Raw genomic sequence first — 15,475 nt, 5'->3', positions numbered from 1 at the left:
TCAGGAGCTGAGTCCTGAAGGGCACATAAGAGTTGGCCAGGGGAATTCTGCAGAAAGAGAGAAGGGTGTCATAGATAAAACATGAGTAGAGTTGATCCTCATTTGCAGATTCCATATTTGTGAATTTGCCTACTTGCTAAAATTTATAACCCCAAAATCTATACTTGTGCTACTTTTGTAGTCCTTCACCCACAGGTATAATATTGTGGCAAAATATTTGAGTCATCCAGCACAGACATCTCCAGTTGATGTCAAACAAGGTGACACTCTGCTTTGTTTCAGCTGTCATACTGTAAACAGATTTCCTTTTCAAACTATATTTACTGCCATGTTTTCACACTTCATGGGGGTTTTTTTGGTGACTACACTGCTTGACATGTCCCCCTAGCATAGTGCTCAAGTACTGTCTAGTATTCCTAAGTGCAAGAAGCCTGTGATGTGTCTCTTTTTTTTCCCCCTTTGGTCAGAGAGAGAGCACAGGAACACATATAGGCAGCGGGAAGCAGGCTCTCTGCTGAGTAAGGAGCCTGACGCAGGGCTCCATCCCAGGACCCTGGGATAAAGGCAGAGGCTTAACCAATGAGCCACCCAGGCGTCCCAAGGCTGTGATGTGTCTCACAGAGAAAATTCATGTGTTAGATCAGCTTCAGGCATGAGTTCAGCAATGTATATTTAATAAGATGTCTTTAAATAGAAACAGCTCTAAAACAAGGTTATATATCATATTGACCAGTTGACAAAAATGTGACCAGACAGCTCTCAAGAACCTAACCCTATACTTCCCTTAGGAACAGTGGTTCAGTACTCACTAATTCAGTGTTTGCTGCAACTTTCTAGAGCATAACTATTGTGAATAACGAGAATTTACTGCATGTCCAGAAGAAAAGACAAATGAAAAACAGCACATTCAGGAAATTTTAATAGTTCATCATAGCTAAGTTTGGTGCAAAAAGGCCAGAAGTAAGGATATGTCAGGAAGAGCCATATCAAGAACCTTGAGTGCCCTTCTTTATGGTCTCTTCTTTTGGCACTCAGTCCTGATACCTTATATGATAGTTATTTGTGTATGCCTTTAAGTATACTAGAACTTGTGAGTTTTAAGCATGATGATGGCAATGATGAGAACAATTAAGATGATAACTGCCATTCGTTAAATGTTTTCTTTGTGCAGGCCACAGTTAGATGCACTACATGTGAGATCTCCTTTTTTGCTTCAATAGCCCTGTGATGTAGGAGGTGGTATCTCCATTTTACAGATAAGAGAACTAGGCTCAAAGAGGTTAAATGGTTGGCTCAGGTTGCACAGCTGTGTAGCAATACTAATATTAAAATATTTAAGGCCTAGGAGCCTGTTTTCTTTCCAGTTTTTCATTCTGCCTTACATCTTTATATTAAGGATGCAGTAGGTGCTCAGTAGATCGAGTTGGAAAGCTGTGATATCAGGTCCCTATTAGGGCTCATAATCATTCATCATTGATGATTATCTGTTTTAGTAACTGTTTTACTTACTATATAAAGAATCCTTAATTTTAATCCCGAAGTTAAAAAAAAAGAAAAAAAGCAGCGTTTCAGGCTCTATAGTATAAAATGATCTAATAAGCAAATGGTCTACAGTAGTTATTTTTAATTCTGCTAATGAAAAGTCATGTAATATTCATAAAAGTCATGATTCATCTTTTGGCAGGAATGTGGGTTTTTTTCTTAATGGTTTCTACTTAATTCAACTTTTTAGACTCTTTGAACTATATTTTGTGACTTTTAGAGATAGATTCTGTAGTGCTTGAATCTGATCTGACATTCTAGAATATCTATCAGAGACTAGAGCAGTAAAAGGAGAGTTCCCCTTGTCTCTCCATTCTAGTTACACATGTAGCTTTGCTGTACTTTTCCACAGATACTGACTTTTCTTCACTCTCAGAAGAGGAATGCTGAAAGATGGAATCCAGCTTTGCAGTTTGAGAATGTAGCTGAGTCTTAGTGACCAATGTGAGATTCAGGTCTTGTAAATGAGTAAGAAGTCCTAAGTGATGTTTGGTATTTAGAGAGTTAATGGTCAGCTCTCCAGGGTATACTCTTTCAGGGAAGCAGCTGATAACCCTAGGCCTGAGGTGTTTGGAGGATGGGGAGAAGTGGAACAATACTTTACCTTGTCCTACTTGCATTGACTTGCACCTGCTCCTCTGCTTTTGGGTGAAGTGGTAGCTGCCTCCAGCCACACTGGCCATTTGGGAGGCCATTACCATTCTTGAGATGCTTCTGATTAGCTTCAGGATCTATTCCTTGGAGAATAGTTTCTACCTAGATCACTCCACCCAAAACACAACTTGTGTCTTTTAGGATCTGGCCAGTTGTCAGTGGAAGCAGTATGTTCCCTTAGGTCTCCAAAAGATAACCACACAATTGATAGGGCATTTGGAATTACTGTATTCTTGCCCATCAAGTTGGTATTGAGTCAATTGTATACATACTTTGGGGCACTGAGTAAAATGTACCTGGGGAAGGCCTCCTTCCTCGCACTTTATGACTGAGCACATTAAGATAGTCTTGGAAGACCCAGTGAAGGGCATGGAAGAAAGGGCCAGCCTAGGAAATCCGCTAAATGCTTCCAGAGTCATGTTGTCTTTTTTCTATGTGTGTATTTCTCGTCCATCTTTTGTCTTTAAAATTTTATGAGTAATATATGCGTGTATTCTTACATAAGGCTTAAACAATAAAATACATAAGGAACTCCTTAAGAAAATTTCCCTTTAATGCACATCTCTATGTGTTCCCCCATCACACACATTTCCAGGCCCCACAGGTGTCCACTGCCATTAGTCTGGGCTGCATTCTTGTAGCCTCCTTTCTGCGAAAATCTTAATAGACTTTAATAAGAATTAGTTTATGCATTAGTGTGTGTGTATGTGTGTGTGAGAGACCAGATGAATGGATGTCGTTCCCTGTATGTTGTTCCACAAGTTCCTTTGTTCGCTGAATATATCTCCTCATCCTTAGTAGACATTTGGGTGGTTTCTAGGGTTTACTATTACAAATAGGGAAGCAGTAGATTCTATTGTACATACATCTATGTGTACATGAGCAAGTAATTTGTAGATAGAGTTCTAGAAGTGAAATTGCTTAATTAAAGGATATAAACACTCAAATTTTTATTTATTTCTTTTTATTTGCCAGAGAGAGAGAAAGAGCAAGTGAGCAGAAGTTGGGGGGTAGAGGGAGCAGCAGACTCTCTGCTGAGCAAGGAGCCCAATGTGGGACTCGATCCCAGGACTCTGGGATCCTGATCTGTCAAAGGCAGACACTTAATCGACTGAGCCACCCAGGCTCCCTAACCACTCAAATTTTGACATTTACTCCTCGGTAACCTTCTAATAGATCTTCTCCAGTTTACATTCCCATTAATAATACATAAGAATGCCTATTTCCTTTAAGTCCTTTTCAAACCTCAGTATTATGCATATCTTTTTAAAGGTGTGGATGAAAACAATCTGTGATGTAATCACTACCCTTAAGAGGTTTATTGTTTGCTGAGAGTATCTCTCTGTGGGCTGAGGTTTCTCACCCATCTTGTTTTTAAATGGCTAGAGTTGGAATGTTGAAGATTAGTCTGAATATTTTAGCTCATTTATGGAGAATGACATGTTTTAAGTGCTTATTAAATTTCACTGTTAAAGAACTAATACTAATTTGGTATTTTGTTTGTACTATGTACTGTGCTAAGAGCTTTGTTATATATCTCATTTCATACTCATGGCCTGTATTAGTCATCTGTCTCTGTGTTACCTTCGTCCCAAAACTTAATGACTTAACAGAAGAAGCATTTATTGCCTCACAGTTTCTGTGGGTCAGGAATTTGGGAGCTGCTTAGTTGAGTAGTTCTGGCTAAGATCTCTCTGAGGTTGCTTTTAAGGTCTAGGCCAAGGCTGCATCATCTGAAGGCTTCCCTATACCTGGATGATCTTAGCCCACATGGCTATTGGCCACAGTTCTTAGTTCCTCTCAATGTGGGCTTCTCCACTGGGCTGCTTGTGTGTTCTAACAACACAGCAGCTGGCTTCCATGAGTGAATGATCCAAAAGGCAGCAAAGAGGAAGCCCTGGTGCTTTTAATGAACTAGTTTCCAAAGTTGCCCATTTTCTCTTCCACTTTATTAGCTAAAAGTGAGTCAGTGGGGATGGGCTATGTTCAGGGGAAGGGGATTACATTCCACCTATTGAAGAGAAGACTATCAAAGAATTTGCAGACATATTTTAAAACATTCATACATCCCTATGAGATGATTGTTAAACAGTTTTTATTGTTCCAGCCATTTTACTGGTGAGAAAAATGAGTCGACTTCTTATTTAGACTTATCTCCTCCTTCCTGGCCTCTATCCTCTACTCTGCTTAGACTAGTCTTCTCACTGTCCTCCTAGACAGAGTGTTCTTTCTCAGCCATACATTCATTCAGTGAATACTTACTGATGCTTGTCTGTATGCCGGGCATATTATGGAAAATGCTGAAATAGACATGGTCCGTATGTCATGGAGCTTACAGTCTAGTGGAAGACAGAGTCCTTAATCAAGTCATCACACAAATAAGTCATTGTCACTTTGAGAAAGACAGTGAAGAAAAGGTATTCTTGAGCCTATTCATGCTGTCATTCCCTACCGATATCCTAATGCCACACTCACCTATTTAACCTAGAAAGGAAATCTGCTTTATTTTTATATATAAAAGTCTTACTTCTCCATCAGAGTATAATTTGAATCCCACTTCAGTGAAGCCTGTCCCTTTCGGCCTACACAAATATCTTTTTCTTTGAACTTTATTCGGTATCACATCTAGTACTTAATTATTTCTTTAATGTTACCTAACAGGGCACCTGGATGGCTCAGTGGGTTAAAGCCTCTGCCTTGGGCTCAGGTCATGATCTCAGGGTCCTGGGATGGAGCCCCGAATCGGACTCTCTGCTCAGCAGGGAGCCTGCTTCTCTCTCTCTCTCTCTCTCTCTCTCTCTCTGCCTACTTATGACACCTCTCTCTGTGTCAAATAAATAAAATCTCTAAAATAAAAAATGTTCCCTACCTACCTCTACTCTTCTACCTCCCCCTCTTTGTGTCTCCCTTCTCCTCTCCCTTTCTTACTCACATTACATGTTCCTCCCACCAAGCCTCCTTTCTGTTCTTCAAATATGCCAAGCTCTTCCCTGCACTGGGGCATTTGCCCTAGCAGTTCCCTCTGCGGTGAAATGCACTCATTCAGCCTTTGACTAAGTCCTTTTTATTATTAAAATCTCAATTCAAATTTCATCTCATCTGACAGTCTAATCTAAAGTCACCTTATTTAAATTTTCTTCTAATGCACCCTACCATCCTGTGTTTTTCTTATATAAAATTGTCTGTCTCTTTGCACTAAAATGTAAATACTGCAAGATCACTGTATTTTCACCACTGGTATGGAATAGGGCTCATTTGTTGTAGTCATGAATAAATGAAAAATGGCCTGAAGCTCCTGAATATATCCCTCTTAAAAAGCAAGAGGGAGCGAGGCCTGAGATCCTGGGCTTCTTACAGTGGACTTCCTGGTTCAGAACATGCTGCCGCTTGCTCCAGGAATCCTGTTGAAATTCCTTGCTCATCTGATACCTTTTCCTCTTTATTTTTCTTTCACCTTCTACTAGGATGTAAGCTCCTTGAGAGTAAAACCTCACGGTCTTGTTTGCCACTGTCTGCTGAGTGCCTGTGGCAGTGCCTAACACAGAGACACCCAGCACTGGTTGAAGGAAAGAAGAAGGGATCAGGTTCACTTTGTCTGCTGTCCATCTGCTACTGCCTACCACAGTGTTAGGTACATAACAGGTGCCCAGAAACTTCAGTGGTTACTCTGTGAGGCCATTTGGAATATAATTGCTATCGGTAGATCTGTGTCCTCATGCCAGACTTTGGGTCAGGAAAGGAGTTTGGAACTAAGACTCTTTGAAGAATGTTTTGAGCCACACTACAAAGGTGTTAGGATGTGATCTCTGCTGCCTGAAATTATGTATTATACAGGTTTCCCCAGTCCTCCTTCAAGAGAGAAGTCTAGCCATTTAGAATTCTATCCCTACATAGCAGAAGGGAAGACACATTTTCTTTTTATTCAATTCCTATTTTAATACAAGTACTGCATCAGTCAGCATGTCAGTGGGTATTTATGGAGCCCCTTTAGGTACAGAGTAGTACTTTGGTTGAGCTATTGAGTTTGAAATATTAATCACATTGTTAAACCAAAGCTGAATCTCCAAGTAGTTTAAAGTGTTGCACAAGTTCCTGTAGACTGTATTTTGTGATGATGGGCTTTTACTTTATAATATATGTTCCCACTTGGTCAGGAACAAAAGTTCAGTAAATAACCAAGGTGTTATTTTTTACCAAAATGAAATCTTTCAGGGGTTCTTGATCATTAGCTTTCTCCCTGTCCAGTTGTTGAGGGATCGTGTTGTAATCACTGCAACTTTTCAGTAACAAGAGTTGGATCTTGTAGCTGCCAGGAGTAGGGTAAAGAATACTTGCCTTTCCCTCTTTGGCACTGGTGTTTAAATTGGGCAGGAAAGGGTGCTTGGGTAGCACATTGGGTATGCAACTCTGGGTTTCTAGGGTTTACTATTACAAATAGGGGGTCCAACTCTGGGTTTCCACTCAGGTTATCATCTCAGGATCCTGAGATTGAGCCCTGAGTTGGGCTCCACACTCAGCATGGAATCTGGTTGGGTTTTTCTCTCTCCCCATCTCTCTCTCTCGAATAAATAAATAAATATATATTTTTTTAAATGGGGGCAGGGAAGGAAGAGGTATTACTGCTGCCTTCCAGATCTCAGTTCTATCCAAGATATTACAGTTCCTCCACTCTTGTGAGGTGACAAGGCATAATGTCTGGATCACAGAAATGCTTAAAAGCCGAGGGCGCCTTGAGTCTGTGCAGGAAGTATTCATTCTCCAAATTCTCTTTTCATTGTTACTCTCTACCTTTCAGATTTCCCTGTTGACTTCTGCAGTAAACCACCTCAAAGCCAACGTTAAGTCAGCTGCAGACTTAATTAGTCTGCCTACCACTGTAGAGGGACTTCAGAAGGTAAGTGCTACATGTGGGCACTGAGATTAACTTATTGCTACAGCTTCTAACAAATCTTCTTTGAAAGCATGGCATTTGAAATCAGCTATTTCCAGAGGGCAGTAATCGAGTATATCACTGTGTTCTAAGCAGTTCAGAACTTCTCTGTTTTGGTTTGGTTAGTTGGGCATTTAATTTGCAACAGGTGACTTTAGTTGTTTTTTGTTTTGTTTTGTTTTTTTAATGGATTTACACGTTTTTATTTGGCTCTCTCAATCCCGAGATTGCTGTTCTGAGGTTCTTAGAGGTTAACATACATAGGTTTGCTTCTTATCACTTGCATTCTCAATTCATCATCCACAGTGTCTTCATGAAAGCAGACCAGCTGTAGAAGAGAGTTGCTATAGATGGCTTTTTTTTTTTTTTTTAATGGTTGACAAAGAAGTTTTTAAAAAACATAAGAATGATAATTGGGGAAAATGCAGAATTTCAAAGTTTAGGATATAGTAAGTGTTGGCAAGGATATGGAGCAAAGGTAACTTTAGAACAGTCCTGCTCGGAGTATAAATTAGTACAAAGCATTTTGGAAAACATTAGATATTATTTTATAAAGGTAGAAGTGCTCATCCTCTAAGTAATTCACTCTGATATACCCTAAACTCTAGGGCCTAGGAAAAAATGATTTGGAATATCCATTTACTTGATCTCTAGGATTCAGGCACAGAGCAAGAGGCAGCAATCAACCAGACAAATAGTATACAGCAGTCGGGAGAGCTGGATGGGGAGAGTGGATAGGGGTAGGAAGGAAAGAAGAGTACCTAATTGGGACACAAAAAACATCAACCCCTGCAGCAGGAAATGGAAGAAGGGATTCTGGAGTTAAGGGGACCTTAAAAAATGGTGTCAGGGTGCCTGGGTGGCTCAGAGGGTTAAGCCTCTGCCTTCAGCTCAGGTCATGATCTCAGGGTCCTGGGATTGAGCCCCGTATCGGGCTCTCTGCTCAGCAGGGAGCCTGCTTCCCCTCCCCCCTGTCTGCCTCTCTGCCTACTTGTGATCTCTGTCTGTCAAATAAATAAATAAAATCTTTTTTAAAAAGGGGGTGTCAAATCCAAGATCTTTGACTTTTCAAAGTTAGTGTATAGAAGTTTGATTGGACTATATGCCAGGCTCTATAACATATCAATTGTTTCCACATGCAGAAACAGAACTTGCTACTTTGTAGTTATTCCACCTGAGTGGAATGTGTGTGCTCAGTCTTCATAATTTGCTATTTATCCAAGATGGTCATCTGCTTACAAGTTAAAAGTGGGGTGGGGGGTGGGAGGGGATGATGGGAGTAGGGGAAGGCAGGGAAAGAACTGTGATGAGGCAAGTTCTTGCCATTATTCCCCAGGGTCAAATGGAAGAAAGGTAGGCTTCTGTGGTCTTTAATACGAAGCAACTACAGCAATCTTGCATTAGAAAATGATACAGGTTTATTGCATTAATTAATTTAGTAAACATTTGTGGAGCTTCCTCCAGTTTGTGCCAGGCACTTTGCTGTTGGTGAGAATACTATTCCAGGGTTTTGCTCTAGAGTTCACATGGCTCTGTCAGCTGCTTCCTTAAAAAAAAAAAAGAAAATGTTAAACAAGAGCTTACTATCCTGCATCCTAATGGGCTCATACATCCAGCAAGGCGGGATTGTCTAACAGTAGATGTCTTTGAATGCCCATAGCTTCTGTAACAACAGAGCGCTCATACATAACACCCCAGCTTAGAGACTTCTACCCAGTGTGTTTTCTCTTTGGGAATCTGTACACTTAACAATGTCAGATACTACTTTTAATACAGGTGGCTCCAGTTTGAAGTGGAAGATCTTCTCAAACACCTGACTTCAATGTATCTCGTGATTTTTTTTTAATTTTGAAAATGTCATCTCTTGGTCTTTTGGGTTCTTGGCTGTCAGTATACTAAAAACAACCTTGGTTAAAAATACTAATGTATTTACCATAAAACTATAAAACTGGAACACCTGGGAGGCTCAGTCAGTTAAGCATTTGCTTTTGGCTCAGGTCATAATCCCAGGGTCCTGGATCAAGCCCTGCATCAGGCTCGCTCTTCTCCCTCTGCCCCTCCCTCTGCTTTTGTGCGCACGCTCTCTCTCTCAAATAAAAAAACAAAAACTTTAAAAAAAAAATAAAACTATGAAACTGTCAGTATATCTTAATAATAGGCCAACACCTACCAAATAGTAATTCTTGTAGATATTCTCTTAGGACAGGTCTTTTTAAAATGATGGTTTCTGAATCATATTTTCCAAGTACCAGTCCACTTGGGCTCCTTAAGCCTAATGAAGACTTGCATCTCATTCCACTCAGCAGTTGCTGTTGGGATTCTAAAGCTAAAGAGGAACAAATGCTGCTAAATGGTATTTTTCCTTCATCTCTGCAACACTGGGTTTCCCAAAGCTAAAAATGGTTCTACCCATTGTCATTCAAAAGTCATCATTTGCTTCTGACACAGTAGCAGTATATAGTTAGCTGTGGCCTTCTGCTACCTACCACACGGCTTGGTAAGGGCAGTTTGTGGGAGACCCTTATCAGTGGGTCCCAGATTTATGAACTAGTGTTTGTTTTTTAAGAAAAAGATATGGTTTTTCTCGGGCGCCTGGGTGGCTCAGTGGGTTAAGCCGCTGCCTTCGGCTCAGGTCATGATCTCAGGGTCCTGGGATGGAGTCCTGCATCGGGCTCTCTGCTCAGCAGGGAGCCTGCTTCCCTCTCTCTCTCTCTGCCTGCCTCTCTGTCTACTTGTGATCTCTGTCTGTCAAATAAACAAATAAAATCTTTAAAAAAAGAAAAAGATATGGTTTTTCTCTAGGAAAAGTCCTTTAAATTGGGAAAACTATTTGTTATATAGATATATAGATATAGATATATGTATTTTACATATACATATGCATTACATATACATAGTGACCCTGGAACTATGCAGATCACTTCTCTGGATTTTTTTTTTTTTTTTTGGTAGATAGAGTACAATATCATTAATGTATTTTCTCTTCTGATTTTCTTAACATCTTCTTTAGCTTTATGGTTAGAATATAATGTATAATACATATAATATATACAATATGTGTTAGCAATTTATGCTATTGGTAGGCATCTGGTCAACAAGCTATTAGTAGTTAAGTTTTGGGGGAGTTAGAAGTTACATGTAAAAAAAGAGTTACATGTAGATTCTCAATTGCAAAATTGAACAACTGCGTTGTTGAAGGGTCAACTGTATATAAACAAACGTGCAGTTTCCTGTTAATTGTGTCTGCATAAGCTACATGAAATTCAGTTTGAAGAGGCTTGAAATAATTAGAAACACTGAGCTTCTTTAGGTCAGTGTTTGATGTAAAATAAAATAACAGTGATAGACCACTGCATTCCTAAAAGAATGGCTTAAATGAAAAAAGACTGAGAGTACCAGTATTGATGCATATATGAAGAACTGGAATTCTCCTACACTGGTAGGAATGTAAAATGGTATAACCATTTTAGAGCACATCTTGGCAGTTTTTTAAAAAGTTAAGCATATATCTACCATATGATTGGCCATTCACCTTCTAGGCATTATGATGATGAAAAAGCATACAACAGAGAGAAATGAAAACACATACCCACATAAAGACTTGCACATGAATATTGATAGCAGCTTTATTTGTACTAGTCATATACTGAAAGCAACCTAAATGTCCATCAACAGGTGAGTAGTTAAACTCTGTTGTATCCATATGATGGAATGCTTCTCAGCAACAAGCTAAGTGGCTACAACATGTTTTAAGATAAATCTTAAAATGTGAAGCTGAGTGAAAGAAAAAACAAAACCAAAACCCACATACTCACTCACTTGTCCTATTTATACAAAATTCTAGAACATGCAAACTGATATATGGTGGATCAGTGGCTGCCTGGAGGTGGGGGAGGGAAGAATCACAAAGGGGTCTAAGGAAACTTGGGCGATGGATGTTCGTTATCTTGATCATGCTAATGGTTTCCTAGGTGTATATGCCAAAACTTGCCAACCTTTTTGAATATGTGCCGGTCATTGTGTACCAGTTACATCTTAGTAACACTTAGAAATTTCAAAAAGAAAAAGACACTGGCCTTACAACATATTTCTGTTCAGAGTGTAGCTACCATTGGCAACACTTTAAACAGCGTCCATCTTGCTGTGGAGGCAATACAGAAGACTGTGGATGAACACAAGAAAACCATGGAGTCACTGCAGAGTGACATGGTAAGGAAATCTACAAATGCTACAGAAGTCAGCATTCTGCCTGCCCTCTTCTGTGTAATAGGAGTGATGCCATCTTCCCATTCATCTCAACAGACCTTACTATGTACCTTTTTAAAAGATATAATCTGTAAATTATGTAGTCAAGGAGGATAAAATTAAAAGCTGAGTCTTCCGTGAACATAGTGGAGAAAGTAAAAGCAGTAAGATACAGTTCGAGATGGAATGTATAGGAAGGAGAATGGAGTAGAAGGAAAGGGAAGTGTCACAGGTATTGATTGCTACATAACAAATCATCCTAAACTTAGTGGCTTAAAACAACACATTATCATTTCTCACTGTTTTGTGGGTCGGGAATTTGGACAGAACTCAGACTATGAAATGATGAGAGACCAAGTGAAAAGGACTCTATAAATGAAAGGCTATTTGGGATGTTCTGGCACTAGCCAGACACTCAGTTGAATGCAGCCGTGTGTGTGTGTGAGAGAGAGACTTGAGCCTGCACCATGTGAAACAGAAGAATACCCCCACCTCCTGAGCCCAGTCAACCCATGGATCATGGCAAATAATAAATTGTTTTAAGCCACAAAGTTTGGGGATGATTTGTTACGCAGCAGCAGATAAGTGAGACAGAAGCAAACCCCTGCAGTGCTCAGGAATTGTTTTCAAATGTCTCTTCATGTTGTGTGGGTCTAAGTGGTCTATAGTCATTCAGAGGCCTTATCAATCATGGGGCAGGGTCCTCTGCCCCATGAAAGATTTACAAAGGGAGAAAAGGATGGCATAGCCTTCTCCTTGCTGGGGAGATGAGTTATATGTACATGAAATCAGGACTGTTGAAGGCACACAAAACTTCCCCAGCTTTTCCACTAATTTCTAGGTCTAGCCCACATACTCTTTTCCAGCTTTGGAGTTTTGAGTTTAAACTGGGCAATTTGTACCACGGAGATCTGGGCTATATTAGAGCTCCAGAAGGTCTAGAAGGGGTTTTTCATTTCTTCAAAACAAGTACTCCTCATTGATATTTAATGGGGCTGACCCAGAGGAACAGACACTGAGCTAGTGTTCAGACACTGGATTCCAGTTCCACCTCTGCTGCTGAGTAACAGTGGGATACATAATAATCTCAATAATTTTTTCATTACTCTTATGTTAATATCTTGAGCATTTTCTCAAAGCAATAAATATTTTCTGAAATACATGTTTCCTAAGTCAAAAATTCATGCTCTAGACCACTGGGTTTTTTCTCCCACCTCTCCTTTTTTTTTATTGTTGCCTTTTGTTTCTTATAAAAGCAGGGTTGATAAATGTCTAGGATTTCAAATTTCAGGGAGAACTGTTTATTTTCCCTAATTGCATTCTGGTATAATTAAATCTGCCTCTTTTAAACTTCCATGGTTGCCAATGGTAATCCTCGCCACTGGCACGTTTTATACTGAGTAAGTCATAGATACAAGCTCTGAAAGATTAAGCCATCCAGAGTTTTTCCACTAGAGGGAAAAAGTGTATATCAATGTGTTATACTTCAGTCTCTGCCAAGAGAGACTTTAGCAGTGGGAAGGGGATGGGAAGGGAAGGGTAACACTCGGACATAAATCTCGGCATGTGCTGTAAAAGCTGAAAAATGAATAATGTGTATGATTGTTTGTTGTACTTAGAGCCCAAGGCTAGTGGTTACATGGCTGGCTATTCCTTGAGTGCACAAACCTCTTTAGTCCTGGGGAAGTGATGACACTAGCCAGGTCCAGACTGAGTTGGCCCCTGGGAGGTTCTAGTGATTCTGTAGTTTCTCTGGGAGTATAGATAATAGAGGAAAGAAGGACTGGTTCTGGGGAGCTCATTCCCCATTCAGAGACAAGAAACAGACTGGGCAGATCTCAGTTCCGTGATGTGTCTGGGTGCTGCTGGTCCAGTCCATGCTTCATTCCCAAAAGAATCTGCTGCCCATGCGGCCTAGCATTCCCAAAAGAATCTGCTGCCCATGCGGCCTAGCATTCCCAAAAGAATCTGCTGCCCATGCGGCCTAGCACAAGACTGGTCGCACTGTAGACTCCTGGGAAATAATTGTTGATTAATCTGTGAATGCCCCCTCTGGGAAACTAGAATGTCCTAGGACCATCCCAGATAGTTAAGTAGGCCTGGTAATTAGCTGTTGCCTATACTAACCTCCATTTCTGTTAACAGAATCGGCACTTCTTGAAAGAGACCAGCGGAAGCAACCAGCTCATTCCATCACCTTCAACTTCATCAGAATTTGACAATAAAACCTACAGTGAGAATTTGAAACAGGTACTTTCTGTTTCTGGCTTAACTCCCTGTGCCCACAATGGACTCTGGGGGCTGCCTGAATAGTTGGGCTCAGTGTTGTCACGCCTCATCCCAGGCATATATTTGCCTGCCTGAGTGCTGAGCAGACAGCAATGTGTTTTGCTATCTTAGGAATCCAAGATGCCATCCTGGCTCTTCTTCGGCACTCTGCTTTCTTCCCCTGCATGTCAATCAGTGGAGTAAATTCCTTTTCACATCTTGGAAGACATAGGATAGCCAAATTCTCCTGAAACTGTTTATGAAAAGTAACAATCTGGGCAAGTTAACATTTCTAAAATGTTGGAAAGCATATCCCTGGAAGTCAAGATTTTCTAAAGACAAGAGGAGGGAAAACGCTATTGAATTCAGAATCACATTAAAGAGAATAAAGGAAATCTTCACTAAGAAGAATTCCTGTCCTGAGTATAATGCCCTCTAAAACCTATAGTCATCATTCCTTTTTAAGTGGCAATCAGTACTAGAGGATGTCAATAAAAATAATTGAATCTTGTACTAAATAATGCACTACTTGTTATGGTTTTGCTACATGAGCCAATTCCGTAATTGGTATTGTTCCTAAGGTAGTTTTGTTCTGACAAATTGGGTTAATAGGCGTTTCAGTTAATAACCCAGCAAGCTTTCCTGCCAGCAGGTGAGGTAAACATTGGGAAATCAATTTCCAAGCTCTCAGCTTTCTGGGACCAGAGAGTGAATCATGTAGGTAGTCCCCTTTACCCTCTTGTCTAGCTGAGGTCAAACAATTCCAGAGGGAGTGACTTGGAGCAATTTAGAGTGGAGGAACAGAGCCAAGACAGACAATCAATGGTCTAAACCAGGAAAAGGAGTTTACTTCAGTAACGTGACATAGTAATGGTTGTTTAGCGCTCCTGGCCTGCTTGTCGAGTGTATGTCTTTAGCTGGATTCCACAATTTGATTTATTTCCACTCCAGGACATCCTGTACCTTCACAACTCTTTAGAGGAGGTAAACAGTGCCCTAGTTGGGTACCAGAGGCAGAATGATCTTAAACTCGAGGGGATGAATGAGACAGTCAGTAACCTTACCCAGAGAATCAACTTGATAGAAACAGATCTTGCTGTGAGCAAGGTAGAAAAGCAAGCGAACCTGTCCCTCAGCATGGTAAGCCTTTTTGGATCCTTTGCGGTATGTTCTGTGTTGCAGTGTGTTTTGTCTGTACGTGGATGACACTCCACAGACTTTTCAGATCCAGTCCCCTGGCATGTTTGAGAGGCTACGTGTTCATACCATGCTTCACACTAGCTTTGTGATAAAGAGTGACACAGGCAGAGTTAGCCCTGATCTGGAAGGGGAGGTGTGAAGGAGGAGTTGCATGGCTTGCCAGGGCCACACCACAAGTCATTGGCAGGAATGACAAGCCTCCTGTCATGTTACCAGTGACCAGTCTGGTGGGGAAGCTCTGGCACATACTTCCCAGGGAGGTCTTCTTGCTCTTTTTTAGGTTGGTAAGGGTGGGAGCATTGACAATGACAATGACTAAAGAATCTTTTGCCGTTGCTTTAAGCCTGAACTTGACTTTCAGATTTATCCTGCTTGGTCTGCATGTTAGGGTGAAACTTTTGCATGTAACGCAGGAAAGCCATTTAAAACAGGCCAGGCCAGACCAGCTCCTCCACTTAAGAAATCATTGAGTCCATCCTCTCATTTTACACAAGCATACTAAGTGACCTAAGCCACTGATGCTGGCAGACCGTGTGTTTTACTGGTTTTCATGTTATTGTCAATAAAATGTGTGCTTTTTAATCCCCTTCATATGGACTTTGTGCTGGGATCCACGGGGATTATTTTTTAAATAGC

General features: G+C 40.6%; 1 protein-coding gene across 3 annotated transcripts in view; it reads left to right on the top strand.

The window, feature by feature from the left end:
• The window catches only part of EFCAB14 (EF-hand calcium binding domain 14), a 38,287-nt gene that overhangs the window by 11,321 nt on the left and 11,491 nt on the right, over nt 1–15,475 (top strand). For 2 of the 3 annotated variants that reach the window (XM_044238164.1, XM_044238162.1), the window contains exons 4-6: nt 6,992–7,090; nt 11,225–11,335; nt 13,517–13,621. In XM_044238164.1, coding sequence (XP_044094099.1) covers nt 6,992–7,090; nt 11,225–11,335; nt 13,517–13,621 — 315 coding nt within the window. Of the gene's footprint in view, nt 1–6,991; nt 7,091–11,224; nt 11,336–13,516; nt 13,622–14,590; nt 14,780–15,475 lie in introns of all 3 variants that reach the window. The other variant, XM_044238161.1, reaches the window with a different exon arrangement.

Source organism: Neovison vison, chromosome 2 (genome assembly GCF_020171115.1).
Source record: "Neovison vison isolate M4711 chromosome 2, ASM_NN_V1, whole genome shotgun sequence".
Taxonomy (NCBI): Eukaryota; Metazoa; Chordata; class Mammalia; order Carnivora; family Mustelidae; genus Neogale; species Neogale vison.
This window is presented reverse-complemented; position numbering and strand designations above follow the sequence as displayed.